This window comes from Prorops nasuta, unplaced genomic scaffold (assembly GCF_024137725.1).
Source record: "Prorops nasuta isolate Cenicafe-Biocafe unplaced genomic scaffold, Cenicafe_Pnas_1.2 PNAS00061, whole genome shotgun sequence".
In the NCBI taxonomy this organism is placed as follows: Eukaryota; Metazoa; Arthropoda; class Insecta; order Hymenoptera; family Bethylidae; genus Prorops; species Prorops nasuta.
Genome location: NW_027116858.1, coordinates 106,791 through 125,000, shown reverse-complemented (window position 1 = coordinate 125,000; position 18,210 = coordinate 106,791). Strand labels below are relative to the sequence as shown.

General features: G+C 37.1%; 4 protein-coding genes across 11 annotated transcripts in view; 3 read left to right on the top strand and 1 right to left on the bottom strand.

Annotated features, from left to right (window-relative positions):
* Positions 1 to 1,896, top strand: part of LOC136784595 (uncharacterized) — a 150,159-nt gene extending 148,263 nt beyond the window's left edge. For all 7 annotated transcript variants that reach the window (XM_066745357.1, XM_066745355.1, XM_066745358.1 and 4 more), the window contains one exon: positions 1 to 1,896. This exon is cut by the window's left edge and continues 261 nt beyond it. The gene's annotated coding sequence lies outside the window, so the exon portion shown is untranslated.
* Positions 1,897 to 2,432: 536 nt separating this feature from the next.
* On the top strand, positions 2,433 to 4,577 carry asf1 (histone chaperone asf1). 2 transcript variants are annotated; one of them, XM_066745351.1, is made up of 4 exons: positions 2,433 to 2,472; positions 2,773 to 3,010; positions 3,277 to 3,392; positions 3,471 to 4,577. In XM_066745351.1, the coding sequence occupies exons 2-4, from the start codon at positions 2,902 to 2,904 to the stop codon at positions 3,840 to 3,842; spliced, it is 597 nt and encodes a 198-aa protein (XP_066601448.1). In that variant the 5' UTR covers positions 2,433 to 2,472; positions 2,773 to 2,901; the 3' UTR covers positions 3,843 to 4,577. The 2 variants fall into 2 exon arrangements, with proteins under 2 accessions (XP_066601448.1, XP_066601447.1); XM_066745350.1 differs by lacking the exon at positions 2,433 to 2,472 and having other exon boundaries at positions 2,538 to 3,010.
* A 2,120-nt stretch (positions 4,578 to 6,697) lies between these two features.
* LOC136784600 (uncharacterized) lies at positions 6,698 to 13,304 on the top strand. The gene is made up of 7 exons (XM_066745366.1): positions 6,698 to 7,230; positions 10,653 to 10,813; positions 10,918 to 10,976; positions 11,067 to 11,168; positions 11,273 to 11,356; positions 12,380 to 12,620; positions 12,722 to 13,304. The coding sequence occupies exons 1-7, from the start codon at positions 7,228 to 7,230 to the stop codon at positions 12,978 to 12,980; spliced, it is 909 nt and encodes a 302-aa protein (XP_066601463.1). The 5' UTR covers positions 6,698 to 7,227; the 3' UTR covers positions 12,981 to 13,304.
* Positions 13,305 to 14,947: 1,643 nt separating this feature from the next.
* On the bottom strand, positions 14,948 to 17,870 carry CCT7 (chaperonin containing TCP1 subunit 7). The gene is made up of 4 exons (XM_066745365.1): positions 17,559 to 17,870; positions 16,734 to 16,994; positions 16,197 to 16,526; positions 14,948 to 16,121 (listed from the first exon to the last, which is right to left on the bottom strand). The coding sequence occupies exons 1-4, from the start codon at positions 17,559 to 17,561 to the stop codon at positions 15,090 to 15,092; spliced, it is 1,626 nt and encodes a 541-aa protein (XP_066601462.1). The 5' UTR covers positions 17,562 to 17,870; the 3' UTR covers positions 14,948 to 15,089.
* Between the last annotated feature and the right edge of the window lie 340 nt (positions 17,871 to 18,210).

The following is an 18,210-nucleotide window of genomic DNA, read 5'->3' as shown; positions in this document are numbered from 1 at the left end:
GTATACGGCGAACTCGCTTCAGAGTTCTTCTACCTACCTTACGGGTAGTTTTTCAGGGTATCCGACATTTTATCCTTACCGCGCCAGGCACTTGGTACTTATTAAGGTTCGTGCGATTTGAAGAAAAAGTCTATCGGTCAAAGAGGCGCTTCTCTGTGCTCGCGCGCGTATCGTTTTCCATTGCTGCGGCGGCGCTTCTGCAACGAAACTCGCCTGTGGGTGGAACGTATCGTTCGAACGAGTCGCATCTTTTCTCAAACCCAAAACTACGTATATACCCTATGAAATTTCTGTTTTCAAGCAACGTTAGGATCCACCCGTTGTACGTGACGTAATTAACATTTGGCCACTTTTGCCAGCAAACGCGCTTCTCCTGTCCGCATAACGAACACGTAGATTCTTCTCCAAGTTTTTCAATAAATATACAGCGCCGATCGCGAGAACGAACAATCGTGTATCCATGCGTATAACGTTATTCTTTTGATCTTCTTCCTTCTCTCAACGCTCATCTTACACATTTTCACGCGTATCCTTATTTCATTCTTCGCAAGCGCGGAAACTCTTAGACGGAGCAAAATTTGCAAAAGCCTTGTTCTTTCGATACAAGTGGTTCCTTGGTAACTCGCGAATGTTCGAAACTAAAAATTCGCTTTCTAATGATAATTATAACGCGAAGTATATTTTTAAAAAGAAAAAACGTCACGAGGTCCAAATAACGCTCGGAGAGAACTGCCCCCTCCCCGTCTGGTCGTGCGAGCGCGCGCGCGCGCGCGCGCGCGAGTACTACTCTCTCTCTCTCTCTCTCTCTCTCTCTCTCTCTCTCTCTCTCTCTCTCTATCTCTATCTCTATCTCTCTCCGTATCTATAAGGATTGTGATTCTGTCAAGTTAAAAATGGCATTTGTACAGTCGACGATAATTCAACACTCAGTCCAATTGTAAGATTTAGTTAGCATTTAAGCATTAGATTAAGAATATCCCGTTTATGCATTTATATAAAATACGTTAAATCTTATAAATAAGTTATTGTGCGTCGATAAATCATGGAATGTGTTGAGAAATTTATAAGCCGATCGATCGAAAAAGTGGAGAGGGGAAGTGTTAGAGGCAGGGATAGAGAGAGAAATGTAACAAATCGAGAGGATGTAAAGTTCTATATACATTTTCTGTAAGGGAGCTGTGGATAGTACGTTATCTTTCTATCCACACACACACACACACAAACACAAAGGCCAGCAAATGTATTTTACGTTTCCGATCCTATAGTACAAAATAGTACTTTCTACTTTGCACGCAGTATATTCAAGCCTGATTTCATCGTTCAATATAAAAAGAGTCACGTGCACGTTACACACACACACACAGATTATATAATATTATACTACGTATATAACTGTATATTAATGAAGAATCGTGGGCATTTGATTTGTCTATAAAGACGGCTTAAGCAAAGTTGAAATTTTTAATCTTGAATGATGAAATCGATCATTGTAGGCTATTGATCATCGTGCATTGCATTGTAAATGTTTATATAAAGAAACATTGTAAATATGGTGTATGTGAAGCGCGTCCATCAGAGGACGACTCGCCGTTTCGATGCGATTCAATGAAACGCCATCCAGCACACCGGAGCATTAATGTTTTTCAATAGTAAATGAAAGACTTTTTTTAAGTTATATCGGAAGCTGTATTTATTGTGTAAAACATTCCACAGCTAGTGATCAGCGTGAACGCAATTGATCTGTGGGATTTTATTGCAATTTTAGATTAACATTATAGCGCTAAAGAAGAAAGAGAGGAACAAATGTAAATAAAAGCTTTTTCGCGAAACACGTTACGTTTATCGTACCTCTGAAACGTGTTTTCTAGCCGTTGGTGCATATTAAAGAAATTAACATCCCTGAAAAATACGTGTCTTTTATTCTTCCACCCTTCCCCCCTCTTCTAATCCCTCGATGCTTCTTATTCGTCAATAAAATATATACAAAGGAGCCACACTGCGTGTTATTTCATATATATATATATATACACACGCGAGAGAGTTTTGCAACATTTGCACAATCGGGTCTTATTGTGAAAAACAAAGAATAATATTAGAGTGCCGTGTTACACGAGAATTGCTTACTCTTTGACGCGCATCGTATAATTAATATACATGTTAAGATATACATATAAAGGAGATATACTACGCGCTCCCACTTGCTCCTAGCATCGAGTGCATCTCTCAATTTTATATTAAACGTAATGCATGGGCCACGAGTGATACAATGCACTCTCCGTGTGCTTGAAATTCTTCCCCAAAGAATTGAACAATTTTAATTTCATTGAAATCCGTGAAATTTACATGTTGCGTTACATATAACATTAACATACTACGACTTTGGCACAGTCGCGGGATGCTTTTAGAATGTTCGTGACGCGCAACGACCAATTTGTCAATAAATTAAAACGTTCATTATACGCCTTTAAAAGAGTAAGTATGCATTTAAATTCAATTCACACATGCACGGCACGGCGGAGTGTGTAAAATACAAAAACTTTCGCGTTATTTTTACTCGTCGATACGAGTGAGAAAAGTATTTTTTAAATTTTAGAGAATTTTTCATGACATTTTACGAGACAATTATTCGATGCTTTTGTTCGCATTAATCTCATTTAGTCGACCGAGTATCAAGTAGTTGTTACTTTAACCGGAAGCAAAGTTCGGCTCATTTGCCGCCAAAGTCCTGCGAGTGAGCATTGAGATTGTTTACTGTTATCCTTTCAATCGCAGTTTCTTCAAATCTCGCAAAAGAACGTTGGAGTAGTGTGACTTCTCATCTTAAACAATAAACAGATTGATTCTTCAGCTTTAAGGAGAACGATTTTCACTATAAACTGTTGCAATTCAACAAAGCCCATAATGGCCAAAGTGCAGTTAGCGAATGTTACCGTTCTCGACAACCCATCTCCATTTCTAAATCCATTTCAATTTGAAGTCACTTTTGAATGCATAGAAGAACTTAAGGAAGGTATGTTGTCTATTTCTCAAAGAATTCTCCGACTAATTACGTATGCTTTTAGTCCTTGAAGAGATTGTCTCAAAATTTTCACCGTCTAGGTTAGTTTTATAAAACAACGTCGCATACACCATTTGACCAAAGGCATCAATTGTCTAAATATATCTCTAATGTTTGATGCCAACATCTAATATACCTAACCCACCATGTATTTCTCATTCATTTCGTGTATTATACGAGCCCTCTCATTTCAATGAATATTTGTAATGCTATTGCAGACTTGGAATGGAAGATGATATACGTTGGCAGTGCAGAGTCTGAGGAGTTTGATCAAGTTTTAGACACAATATACGTTGGCCCTATTCCCGAAGGAAGACACATGTTTGTGTTCGAGGTATCTACCGTCCAGAGATTTAAATTATTTTGCGCTTTCTCTTTCCCACGAAGTATCTCAACTTCTGTATTCTTTTAGGCAAATCCTCCAGATGTCAGTCGGATTCCAGTGAACGATGCCCTGGGTGTCACTGTGGTTTTGCTTACTTGCTCTTACAGGGGCCACGAGTTTGTTCGCGTTGGATATTTTATCAATAACGAATATATGGATCCCGAGCTTAGGGAAAACCCACCTCCACAGCCACAATTCGATAAGGTTCAGAGGAATATTTTGGGAGACAAACCAAGAGTTACTAGATTCAAAATAAATTGGGACGATGGTGCGAGCTCCACTACGAACAGCGTTGCAGAAGGTATGGAGCCACAAGCGCTAGAAGAATTATCCCAAGATGTGCCAACATCAACACTCGGCTTTACAGAGAGTGCGCATAATGGTATGGAAGTGATGTAAAGGAGAATCATCCCCCTTTAATATCAATATGTTAGCTACACGAAGAAATTACAAAGAATAATCATTTATTAAGTTACGTCGAGAGCCTCGTTTATTTATATAAATATTGGAAATGAAGTAATTTAAATGTATTATTTAATAATCGGTTTAAATTTCTGGCTGATAAGCTCTAATATATGATGAACCTGAAAAGAAGCTAATATTTGCGTAATCGATCATATTTATGCTTCGTCCGTTCAATTCAATTGTGGTTAGTTTAACGTATAATAGGCATTGTGTTCTGCATATGTATGAACGAGTCCAAGCAAGTTTCTAAATTTTTTATGTAAAGCCTCGGTATCCTCCACAGTTTTTGTATGATGCGATGCTAAATGTATGGGAAATATATAATTTAGAACACACACACACACACACAATTCTAGGGTAAAGTTGGAAATGATGGATCGTGGCACTGACTTATTTTGCAAAATGTATTATATACCGATGATTAACGTATAAAACTATTCATTGTTAACATGAACGAAATTATTGCGCTTGGGACGTGTAAGCTATTTCTTTTGTCTGTTGCGTTAACATTTATGTGTGATCATTGAAAAAATTCTGTTACAATTATACATTAAAACGTCGTTATGTTACAATGGCTTGTTTGATAAATAATTGATGGGTCACAGAGACCAATTTCTGATGTACATATGTGTAAACTAAGATAAATACATATTATGTTTTTTACTGTAATCTTGTTGTACTGCTACTTTAAACCCCATAGACTGATTTGTACGATACTAATGTACCATCGAACAATGTAAAAGTGCCGTATAGGCGATAAACACGGGAAAACGAAGAAAACAAATGTTCGATAATAACTGATGAGACATTAACATGATGTTCATTGGCGACTCTCGTGCCCTCGATCAGTAGGTTGTTGGACGCGCGCGGAATGCGTGCTATACTAGCAATTTAAAACATTTTTGTAACAATTTAAATTTTCATCGTACCACCACCAAGTATTTACTGCAAGTATATATGCCATTCGTCCATTGTACCCTCGGTACAACGAAATGAAAATATCAGTTGACCTAAGTACATTTGACGATTAAGCAGGTCGTGTAGCTGAAGGGGAGGAATGACTTGGCAAAAAGACCACGAGGAGGTGGCGCGGACCACTGCATACAACAAAGTATTCCAAAAATTAAGAAAAACGAATCTTTTATATTATTATTCAAAGAGTCTCTCGTCCTAATACATATACAAGCCAGCAACGAGACTCGTTATTAACCCTTTGCGCTCGTATGAAATTTAGGCATAGGGAATTAAGTTGCGTTAAACGAGCGGTGACACGTAATACACGCAAAATTATGAAGGGTAAACAAGATTTATTAGTTCTTTTGTGAACTCGACATAATATATATGTGTACATACATATATTTATATAACGATGTAAGATTATAATAATAATGTTCTCTTTTTTCTCTCTGGTGGTGGCTGAGAGCAGAGGCACGATCGCGCGCAAAGGTTTAGTAATATTGAGAATGAATAAAACTAACAAATGTAAAAAAGTAGTATAATAATGCAGCTTCAGGAGCACACGGTTCTCCACACTTTCTTTTTCTTCTTTTCCTCCCTTTTTTCTTTTCTTACGAAAAAGGTCGCGTTTCCCTCTGCATGGCTCTTTCGAAAGCTTTTCTATAACAATCCAAAATAGTTTTAACAAATTGACAAAAGTTTGAACAATAAGATCGTAAAGCTTATAGTTTTTCGACTATTTCGAAGAGGATTCACACATGGAGCTTTTAAGAGGGAGCACGACACACTTTTTTTAATGGAAGATATGAGAAATCGCGCAACTGACTTGATCATTGTACTTTTAAAAAATTGTTATTTTTATAATATTTTGCGTTAATAATTATACTTTAATCGTTAGCTTACAGCTGTATAAGGTTCGTTCGAATAATAGAATATTCCATGCTCTTAATTTTGGAGGAACTCTCCTAGCTCTAAATATGCAGTGATTCTCAGCTGAATGCTCCTTTTTCTCATAATTCCTTCCATCGCTCAACCTTCATTCATATATAAGAAATGATTCATTGACATAAACTTGTAGCACATTATACAATAAACTATTGGTCATATCAATGAATTTTCTGCTGGTTAATTTAATGAAAAATTGTTAATTGGTTGAAACATTTATCTTAATGTAGGTCGAGGATGGTATCTTATACACCTAGTATATCTGTGTCATGCAGCATAAGCAAGTACTCCTTGTTTGTATCAAATAGACGCACGTGTACTATTTTACTAAGGAATCGAGAGATTTCTCCGCGCGCGTATCGCAGACACAGTTGTGTGTGTGTGCATTCAGTATCGTATATATATACACGTATCCCAGGTAGGTCTCTCGGAAAATTCAAAATTTCTTTATTCAAATCTAACACTGGAAAAATCATGCAAGATAAGATAAGCTGCATCCGAACCTATCCCAAGTTGGACCCATCGTCCACAATTGACCCAGCATTAATTGTTATCTTTGCATTTGTACGCGCGTTCCCCGCATTTTCAATTCACGCGAAATCTTTTCCACGATCGAGAGGATACTGAGAATTACATGTATGTAACTTTTTTCTGACCTTGCAAACATTATTTGTTTTCTTATCAATTAAATTCGGTGACTACGATTTTAATTGCCTCCTTCTATAGTGTATTAAAGAAAAGAAGTATTTTAAAAGAAGCGAAACAAAGTGGCGTGAGGATGAATAATGAGCTAAATTCAAATAACAGAGCTAAGATCTATAAGTTAAAATTATACAAAGATGTATAAAAATTAAGGAGAAAGGAAAGGATTCGAGCGATTTTCGTATATTTTTATTTGAAACTCTATAGGAGCAGTGATGGAAGAAATATTGAAAATTGTTATAGGTGACGCGGAGAAGCAAGTGGATCCGCGAGGGGGACTTACGGCCCTGGTCATACTCCCACTCCCCACCTTCCAGAACGTGCAAGTCTGAACACGTTTAGTGCAAGTTGGATCCGGCGGTCAGTAACAGCACGCAGCACGGCGAGCGAGACCCGGACCCGAACGATCGAGACAGTGGCTCAACGCTCTCAGTCAGCATCAGCTTCTCCGTTCAGTATATATAGTGGACACAGGTGTGTACTCTCCCCCCGGGAAAGCACAAGTGAATCGCGTGAGAAAAAAAAATCGTTTATAATAATTAAACGAATTAGAGTGTTTCGATTATTTCGAGAGAGAGAGAGAGAGAGAGAGAGAGAGAGAGAGAGAGAATGTAATACGCGCAAGCCAGCCGCGTATTATAGGTACTATTTCAATCAACGCTGATCAGTATATCTTCAACGCTATCTCACCGGATCACCCCATTGCTCAATAGTCATGGTAAGCTTTCAAACGTCAACTTTTATCAATCACCAGATCGAGAAATTTCCCCCCTCTCTATTCAAACTACTCGAGCATCTATCTAGAGCCGTTCTATCATTGAATCTTTGAGAGCTTTAAAATCCACTTGTTTTCGGAGCATTGTCCAAATTTCTCTCTTCAACTGACAAGTCTCTGTTTACTGAACGAACGGAAGAGATATAAGAAACTTGAGTGATACATCCAAGTAAACAAGGTCGTTGCTTCCTGATTTTGAAAACTCCGGATATTTTCATTAACTATAGATATATATATATATTGTGACGTAGCAAATAGAGAGAGAGAGATCCATTGTCTGCAATGGTGCCTATACTGAAGACGATGAAAATTTGTAAAACATCCCTTCTGCGTGTAGTATTATATGCAATCTGCCATGCTATTTCATCATCATTCGCACACAACTTTAACAAGTTCTTTGATTAATTTTTAACGTTTTACCATCGATACTCATCGAACAAGTTTTTTCTCCAAGAAATAATTTAAACTGGTCTAATCACTTTTTACGGAGAAAAATCCCTTTAATGCAAAAAAAGAAAAGAAATTATTGACATTTAAATTATATACACGTATAGAAAAATGTGTAGCGTGTAATATATTTTTATTTATTAATGTTAAATCTGTTGTCGATTATGCAATCACTGTCGACCAATAGGACCGAGTGAAAATTGGGACTGGCAAGTATGACTCATCATCTCATCTCGCACACTCATCCCTATAAAACCTGCAGACATATATTGTTTCTCCTTTACAACTAAAAATAATAATTCTTATAATTTTACGGAGATATTGAAAATTGTATCTATTCGTTAACACCGTTAATTTTCAACGCGCGGCAATAGAAGAACCGAAAAGGTTCATCGAACGTACATTTGCAAATGAAGAGATTGAACGAAGCTTCGGACGAGATTTGACGGATGATAGAAAAATGTCGATGACCCTGTAATAAAAGGATAAATTCTCCACGACTTGCACGTGTCCTTGATGATTCGCCATTATGGAAACAAGTTTGACACGTTTGTTAGAGTTGCTCGTACATACCATCTAGCTATACTAGGTGACTCACGCGCATCGTTCTTTTTCTCCGCTTTGCGTACACACATATATATGTATATATATATATATACACGTATCGCCCCGTAGTCATCGGGGAGAGAAAGAAGGAAAGAAAGAAAGTGCGCGCGAGCAAGAGTTTTGCGAGTCGAGAAGCATAATATACTTCGCGCATTGGCCAATGACTACGTATCCTCCGTTAAAGTGTTTCGACACAAATGTATTTCTGCACCCTTGTTCCATGTGCCTTATTGGTATATAATTGCAAATAAGATTCTTAAGAAAGAGTCAATGTCGAAAAATCATGAGAAAGAAAAGGAGGGCGCGCGCTTTTCATCATATGGGCCTATTTCCGCGAACCCGAGCGAGAGACCCTCGAGTCGAAGAAGCGCGAGGAAAAGCTGCAGTTTTTTCGTTAATCGGCATATGAAATCCTTTGTCTCCCAAACTCTCTCTCTCTCTCTCTCTCTCCTCCATCCCTCATCTTCCTACACGAACTTTGTGGAATAAGTGATAAGCAACCGAGGTAAGCTGCACTCATCGTCCGGCCTGATTTCAAGGCCAGTATGCCACACACCGACCGGCAGACCTGCTTCGCATTGCAAAGTGTTGCGTAATATCGATATATGCACCTAAATAATATATGATAGCAGCATTTTATGAGCGAGCGAGGTAGATCTCGGATGGGAGAATCGGAGGAAAATACGTATGTGCGGGGAATCTCGTCATTTTTATTCCAAAGCAGTGTTGTATATAATTGTTGCTTTCAAATCAATAAGACTTGACTTATTTATCGAGATACATATAGCGTATACATATATCGAAGAGGCAGTGCATGGACTTGGAGGGCTTGGTAAAAAAAAAGAGAGAATTGTATATTTTTCAACGAAGCTGAATAAAATGTCTTCACGTTTGGAGCGAGAGTTGACTGATTCTCGCGATTAGCTTATCAGTTTTGTTGCCTCCGATAAGCTGACCTGTCGCGTTAATTGAAATAGGTTTGCTGTATTTTTTCTACCATCGGATTTTGTTCCATGGGATCTCTATATTATATACGTACTTGTGAAAACGATTTATAATTTTATAGAAAGTATATATATATATATATATATATATATATGACAATAAGAGAGGGATTATCCTAGAAGGTTTTTTCAACGGACATTGGGGATGTAGAATAGAGAGAATGACGCACATTGGTCTTTCGAGACACGTGCGATATTAACACGTGATAAATAATTGTCGTAGTACAGTTTTGGATTGTGCCGTCCGTCAGTGCGCGTGTTATCTATGTGGCAAGCAGCAGTGTGGGGTAAGCAAGCGAATATAAACAATCAGATTAGCTTCCTTGCTTCTTTTGTCGCTTAATATGAATGTATGTACGCCTAATGTCTCGAGTATCGCTTGGCTATTTTTCATTCGCAAACCGATGATCGCGCCCTCCGACGCCCGCCTCCGACTCATCTTGCAATATTCCTCTTTACTATATATATATATATAAAGCCGCTATATTAAATTGTTATAAGTTAATTCTATCGCGCCTTCCCTCTACCTATATATTCTACTCTACGCAATTAAATCTCAAATTCAAAGCTACGTAACTTTATTCGTTACACATACACACGCAGTTGGACATAATTTGTATCGTTGAGATACAAAGCTTTGTCGAGGGCTCGCGCGAGGACTCCTCCCTCGATCGTTCCTTGCCCCGTACCAAAATATCATCAGAGTGGGACAGTAAATACTAAATAAAGTTAGGCTACCCCATACCGCTTTTACCTTGGAAAAACCGAATTACTCAGGACTTGTTCGTGCTCTTATTGCAATTCTACTTCTGTAACCCCTCTGAAATCCCCGAGTATCCATAAGGGTTATTCATGTGTTTAGCGTAATACGTCTATAAAAAGACACATTTCGCGAGAATCATGTTGCAAACGGTGACTCTTTCCCATCGCGAGGAGTGTTAACGCGCTTGGAAAATGGTGGGATTTAAATTTGATTCTTCTCCTTCTTATCTCGTTATACGTTTCATAGGTCGCTGTATATATTACTGTTTCGAAGGATGAAAACAGTTTGCGCACATAGCAGTGCAGTGTGAGAGTGCATTTGGGGCTCGGGCTCTCAGGGCTGGGGTGGCCCGGGGGCCCCTGCTGTCTGTATCGAGGAGAGTAGTTGTGGTAAAAGCCGAAAGACAGCGCGCGCTCCGCGGAATAACACGGTGGTGGAAGGAAGGACACTTTCGTTCGGGAATGACCTTGCATATTCGTCCCCAATTTTAAACGGCATTCAACTTTTACTCAATCTTACAAGAAATGATGATTATTTTCTTTCAGGGCTTCTCTCCCTGCACCAAGGACAATGACTGCTTGAACAGTCAATATTGCTACGATACGTCCAATATATGCGTGGATTACACCGTTTGCAATAGATATAATAGAAAGGAAAGCAGTACCCGCGCGAAAGATGCATCGCAATGCGGTCCATGCTTCGATGGGTGAGTCTTAATTCCCTCTCTCGCGTAGTCCACCAACTTATCGCAAACACACAAAAGATTGTATTATAATGAAGTTTATTATTTTTCACACACACACATTGCAGCTATGAAGCTGAAGTTGTCGGTACCGGAAATACAGCATGGATATGTAGGAGTAGCCAATGTAAGTAGAAAAATTATGTCGCGTATCTTATACTAGATATATATCTCATTGTGAGCTTTACACTTATACTTTGTATCAACTTATTTTCAGCACACACGGAGCCTAGCAATAATTCAATCTTTATATGGCTAATTTGTGGAGCACTGATATTCTCTCTCGTAGCCACATTCGCTTTTATATTTTACAAAAAACGTTAGTAAATCGAGAGAGTTGACGCTCTAATAATTTTATTCCATTTTATTTATTATTTCTATTGATATACAATATTAATGGGAAAAAATGTATTTTATGCGCAGAAAGATGCAATAGGCAAAATTCCATTAGCGTGAAAACAACTGACATTGCCACGATTAAACCGAGCGCGCCACCTCCAGAGAACAGTAAGTACATGCAGTAAAGCGCTATTTCTCACAGCAGTTTCCTCCTCTTAACTTTTTCTATGAGAATAAGAAAAAAAGAAACCGTTTATTAAGTATTATCACCTCGCTTTTCATTGTGTACTCTCCATGTCCATCAGAAGTATACTGTTCAAAGTAGCATCAATGTACACTTTGGCGAGATAATCAAAGTACTTACTCACACAACAGTTAAAGAGCGTTGAAAAAGTGAGGTGGGAATACTGTAATACTATATTTCTCAATTATTATGACAAATCAAATATTTTACATTAATTAACTATTATTAAGATAATCATTAATACATACATATATATATATATATACCATGGTACTCTTTGTCCAAACTCACACAAATGATAGATTCGCGCAGTCTTCCTCGTAAATTTTTCCAAGTAAAATTTACGTCGATAGTGCTAAATTACTAATTGTGTAAATATATTTCTAAAGCTCCAATTGTTAACTTTTATTAACTTAGAGTTAAATCAGCAAGCAATGCAAAGATTAACATTTCAAAGCTACAAACTGGCTTTGTAATATATATATACAATCTCGTTCGACTCTCTGTTAAAGTATTAATCCTTAAAAAGAAGAAAGAGAAGAGGAGATTTTAACCGTAAAAAATCTACGCTGACACGATCGAATTTTACTGCAAAAATATAGTATTGCATGATGCTTACACTCTTGCAGCTGATTACAACTTTCACACCGCTTTTAAAATTAAAAAGAGGGCTCTCTCCCTCTCCCTCTCTCACTGCAATCTGCACATTTTCTATCGATTCACAAACGTTTCTGCGTACGCAAAAAGTAAGTTACTAATTGTGAATGAATACCGTCGGTTTTCATTTACATCAGAATACAACTATTTGATTACAGTATACCTACCTACTTGAACGCTGAATTAACTGTCAAGTGTACAAAAATGTGGTAAATTCTTTATAGATTACGTTACATCGTTAAATCGATCACTCGTTATATTCCCGTCTAACATTAGAAACTTCTCCACAGGTCCATTTATTCCATACGAGGAGCAAATTAGCATGAACAAATTGAATAATAACCAAAACTTGAAAGACAAGAACAGACTGGTGGCTGCTACCCCGTTCCAAGAGCCGTCTTGGATTCGCGCAGATCCTAGTTATGCGGGTCAGCATTTTAACAACGATAGTATGCAACAACCAAATGCGATGGCAATCATGGCCTCGGACGACGATACAAACCCCAGTAATTGGACTCCCGAACAAAATAGGTAAATTTCCTCTTTACAAACTGTTTTTATTTCATATGTTATATACTCTAAGAATTCGCGCATTAACATTACCCTTGTCTCCTATTGATTCTCTGTTTTAGCACTAGGCAAATTTCGATCCAGCTTCCGGTTAGACCATTTGCAGAATTTGCCACGGAGCAAAGAGATAATACATTGAACGCTGTATTGGTGCAGAATACATGCCCACGAAACTCATCTGATTCGGTGAATAATGATAATAATCCAAGCCCAGAGTTCAGTAGATCCCAGGGTGCTGGAGCGAATAACCGAACGTCCAATGTTATATTAACTCAAAAGATTAATTTGAATCTTAATCTACTGAACGGAGGAGATTGTTAACGTTATATATCGTAATGTTTATCGTCGTATATCGCATTTAGATCATTCCCTAATAGGGCACATGAGAGAATAAAGGTTCGACTCTTATTATATTTACTTTTTACTCCGTGTGCTCTTTATTAGGGCTCTTACATTTCAGAAGAATTCAAACGTACGCCATGTGCGCATTTCATCTAGAACATTGTAACTTATTTTATTTTTCATCATTAAGCATTTTCAATTGACTATATGGGCATACTACATATTTTTAAGCCTGTCAATATATTTACTCTTTTGAATCAAAGCGATTGATAATCTCGCTAATAAACGGTTTTATATTATGTATCTTTTCCTATACGAAGCTATAGTTATAGACATTTTTTACAAATCCCATTGAAATAGCTCTTCAAGTCTAATTAATATTTTCATTGACTCTCTATCTACCTCTTCTTGTAATTTCAAATGCGATAATATCAGTGCCAATGAAAGAATCAAGTTTGATTAAAGCTTTTATTGCACACGCTTTTCAGCTGTGTACATCATGAATACCTGTGTTACCGATTAAATATTTATGTATATAAGACGTGATGAAACTTGTTAGTTTATTTTTGTACGAGTTAAGGAGAGCCTTCGGGAGGGCAGAGCAAGTAGAAATTTTATTAACTTCGGAGGGTGATTTTCAACAATGACCCACACCCCCACCCCCCTTCCCACGGGGTTGTGTCCCAGTGCAGGTTACCTGGTTCACAAAATAAGCGCGCGCGCGCGCGCGCTCTCTTGCTTGACATGTGCGCTGTGCTAACAATAAGTTTATAAGTGTTCAGAAATACACTGCTCTCTCTCTCTCTCTCTCTCTCTCTCTCTCTCTCTCTCTCTCTAAACGCTTATAAGCATTATTTTGGCAGCGAACGTGTCAACTTGGTGATCCCGGGCGATTACGAAGCTACTCAGCAGACTACGTCCGCTTGTTAGTTATGGAGAACCAATAGATTTATAAGATAATGATTGATGGATCTTGCACCTTATTTTGGAAGATCCTACATTTTTTAGCCATAGGAAGCTAGTTTATTCACCGCTACGTTATCCTTAATTTTGTCATTATATTAGCGAGGAGCATTTAAAAAAATAAAGCCTCGTTTTGCCAATATCGGCTGTGATTATCTTGGAAACTGTTATAGATACTTTTACAAAGGTTTGAAATTTTATTCACGAGGAATAAGGAACATCTCTTACATTATAAATTATAATGTAGTGGAAATACCAGTTTTATCTACGAATTGTATCTCACGAAATCTCTGGTAAATTGTGGGCAGCATCGATAAGAAAACAAAAGAGTTGCTCAAAACTTAGCAAACATAAGGATATATTATTACTTTTAATATTAATCAGCATATCGGTGAGAATTTATATGACTACCTTTTTTACTTTACTATATTAGTATCAATTCTAATTCGAAATGTATATATTTTGAATTAAATATATATTTGGCACACAGTAGCAAAATCTAGTCGTAAGAGTACATCTTATATATATAAATCAACACGAAACTATTCTCCTAAATCTCTTCCGTTAACAGTTATTTAAATCTTTTGAACCTTTGGTCGTAAATAAATCAAAACTTGTTTAAAATATTTTATCACCAACTGTGCTTATTTATCGTGTTGTACTACGTACGCGTGCCATTGCAATGATTTTTATTCTTTTAGCTGAATTTATTCGTGTCGTTTGTATCTACTTAATAAACCAAAATTAAGTCTAATTTATTTCAATGAAAAAAGAAAATACTCGCACCTCTTTATTACACAGTACACTTCTACACTTGAATCTGTTGTAAGTAGGGCCGCCTGTAAATCATATTTTTTTTAAAGACCGTAATCCCTAGATAAGAACTTCAGCAGTATTTATGTATCATTACTAAAGATTTAAAATAAACGGAAATAAATATATTGGGACAATTATAAAGAGATACGTCAATAAAAATTATTCGATGGATTATCACTTCAAGTGTATTTGAAAATACAAGACATGAGAAGAAATGTATAAATCTTTAAATAAAGTAAATGTGGCATAACAGCTAAATTAAGTTTAATACAGTAGTAATTAATTCCTTTTAAGCGATTTAGGTCGCTTTTACATGGGCCTTCCCATTCCGCGTCCCATTGGAGGACCATCTGCTTCCCCACCGCTCCTAGGATTTTTTATAGTTTCGTCAACGGAAAGGACAAGGCAAGCCGCTTCCGCGGCAGCTGTCAGGGCATTTACTTTAACAATCGCTGGTTCCCACACGCAAGCTTGCATATTATCAGCAATATCCTCCGTATTAATGTCAACTCCATACCAGCACATTCCTTTATAATGCTTTTGGCGCAATTTGTTAAGAATATTCGTGGCATCGAAGCCAGCATTGTCGCACAATTGCCTTGGAATTACTTCTAGTGCACGTGCTATCGCTCCGATCAGAAGCTGTTCTTTACCGGCAATCGTCCGTGAATAGTCGCGTAAAGTCTTGGAGAGCTCCATTTCTATCGCACCTCCACCAGCGACTATCGCATCGTTCTTAATCATTCGTCGGACAACCATAATAGCATCGTGAAGAGATCTTTCAGTTTCTTCCAAGAACTGCTCGGCTCCACCTCGCAAAATAAAAGTACAAGTCTTTGCTCTGGAGCATTGGGTGAAAAGGTTAAATCTCTCGCCACCAATCTGTCTCTCCTCGAATTCTCCACAGAAGCCCAAATCCGCATCTTTAATATCGTGGACAGTGGTCAAAATGGCTCCTCCGCAGGCTTTCATTGTTCTCTTCATATCTTCCTCAGGTACCCTACCAGCGCAGAACATATCTCTGTCTGCGAAGTATTGCGTCGCAACATCACCGATCGCTAGTTTCGAGAGAACTACTTTGGCTCCGCTTTTATGGATTTTATCCAATTTATTGTACAAAATCTGCCATTCTGCATCCACGATCTTCTGATATTCTGCAACATTATCAACGCGAATCTCTGCATTGTCCCTTTCAGCTTTCAGCTCCAGCTCAATATTTAAAAGCGCAATTTTGCACGCGGTATATTTTTTCGGTTGCATCTCAAATCCTGCATATGAGAATGTCTTTTTGAAAGCCACGCCTACTATTAGCTCAGAGTCTTCTAATGCTCCTCCGGATACCTAAAGATTCATATTCATATTTTTTTTTTAGATGTTGATTTGTTTGTTTGTATGTTTTACAACTTGGACACAAACCTTTTTAATTCCAATCATATTGAGAGGTAGTAAATCATCCAACAGCATTACAGCATTAACGACCATATTACTGAAAAGTTGTTTTTGATGATGAATTAGTTTGGAACTCATGGCTGTCGCAGCGCATTCCACCAAAAGGCCCTTCTGCTCATTAATATCAGATTTCTTAATTTTGACGCTTAATTCCTGAATTTTTTCTATTGCCAGCTGAAGAGCACGACGTATAGATTTTATTATAATCCTAGGATGAACTCCTTCTTCGATGAATGGTTTCACCTGTTTTAGAAATTCACCAGCCAGTATTACCACACTCGTTGTGCCATCTCCGACCTGAAACAATTAAGTTGTATTGGTGTCCAAAGTTAAATAAAGATCAATTAGAACTGTCCGAATAGGCTTGATATAATTATATTTATCTTTATATAATTATAAGTCTAACTATTCACATGTTTAATATGTTCTGGATCAATATAGAAATAATAATAATATACTTCAATTACTATTCTAACTCCAGAAGAAAACTTTGTGGTTACTTACTTCAGCATCTTGGGATTTAGCAATATCGACTAAAGTTTTTGCAGCAGGATGAACAATTTCTAGTAATTTTAATATTGTGGCTCCATCGTTTGAAATAGTACCTTTCCCATTTTGATCAACAATCAATTTGTCCATTCCACGAGGACCTAGCGTGGTCCTCACAGCGTCAACAACCATCTGACATGCATTAATATTTGATATTAGCTGCTGTTTGCCTTGAGAGGAATCCGTTCCCTCTTTTAATAAAATTATTTGAGGTTGCTAAAAGAGATAATCCATTACTATTATTAAAATAATTTAAAGAAAAATTACTTTGATGATATTCCTACTCTCATATATCGTGACATTTTTAACACGAAACTCGACGAAATTCTATTGTTAAAAATCAATTTTCTAATTTTAACTCAGTTGATCGTTAAACAATTGACGTCGCTTTATATTTTACATAGCGTGAAGTATTACTAGTTCTAGAGAAGTTTAAAATTTCAATCATAATTTTTAGAACTTAATTCAAATGTTTATACCGGTTATCTCGCGGAGTAAAACTTATGCCCATATAAGGTTAGAAACGAAATTATAAGGCGTGACATCCTAACATTTCAATAAGTATAAAAGCTACATTTTAAAGAAAACTAAATGAATTATAGTCCCCTAATTGCCAATAGCAAGCATTTTTTAGTAAGTTATAACTGAAAATTGATAAATAAATTGATCCTAATGGTAATTAAGATGACAATAGAGCCGAATATTATGACGTGCAAACAAGTCTTTGAAAAAACCATGCATGAAAATAGTTTCATTTAAATTTATAAAAAGAATTTTTACCATTTTTCGGAGTATATAATAATGAAAAGTTATTTAAATACTATTGTAAATTTCAATTAAAAATCTCGCGATTGCAGTGGCGATGTATTTCTAGAAAGTGTGACTCCTGCAGGTACTTTTAAGGTACGTTTTCATGTTGTCTTTCAGAACGTTCAGTCCAACAGCAACGCGATAAGCCACTACACATGGGTTCAAAACTTCTCCTACATATATGTATACATATGTATGTAACATGATTGCTTTACTCCTTTACTCTACTATGTATATCGCTAGTAATGTTTTGCAAAATTTGAAGTCACTCAACTTTCGACAATTTTTATAAATTACAAACGAGACGATGCGTTTTCACATGCTGAATAAAGCCTACGGCACACTATGCTGGATTTCGTGCTAGAATGCTTGCTAGATTTGTGAGGACCAATGAGATTATTATATTTAATTCACAACTGAATCATCATTGGTCTTCACAATTCTAGCAAGCATTCTAGCACGAAATCCAGCATAGTGTGCCGTAGGCTTAACTTGCAGAATTTAGAATAATCATTGCTGATTGGATATCTGTATATATTGTTATAACCAATCAGCAACCAACCCAACCAATACATTATTCCAATTCTAGCAAGCAATCAAATATGGACCAATGGACCTCGTC

Coding starts and splice junctions, on each gene's coding strand:
- asf1 (XM_066745351.1), top strand. CDS start 2,902: ATGGCCAAAGTGCAGTTAGCGAATGTTACCGTTCTCGACAACCCATCT. Junction 3,011..3,276: donor CATAGAAGAACTTAAGGAAG/GTATGTTGTCTA, acceptor ATGCTATTGCAG/ACTTGGAATGGAAGATGATA. Junction 3,393..3,470: donor GACACATGTTTGTGTTCGAG/GTATCTACCGTC, acceptor GTATTCTTTTAG/GCAAATCCTCCAGATGTCAG.
- LOC136784600 (XM_066745366.1), top strand. Junction 10,977..11,066: donor GATATGTAGGAGTAGCCAAT/GTAAGTAGAAAA, acceptor ACTTATTTTCAG/CACACACGGAGCCTAGCAAT. Junction 12,621..12,721: donor TGGACTCCCGAACAAAATAG/GTAAATTTCCTC, acceptor TCTCTGTTTTAG/CACTAGGCAAATTTCGATCC.
- CCT7 (XM_066745365.1), bottom strand. Junction 16,527..16,733: donor CTAAATCCCAAGATGCTGAA/GTAAGTAACCAC, acceptor TAATTGTTTCAG/GTCGGAGATGGCACAACGAG. Junction 16,122..16,196: donor ATATGATTGGAATTAAAAAG/GTTTGTGTCCAA, acceptor ATGAATCTTTAG/GTATCCGGAGGAGCATTAGA.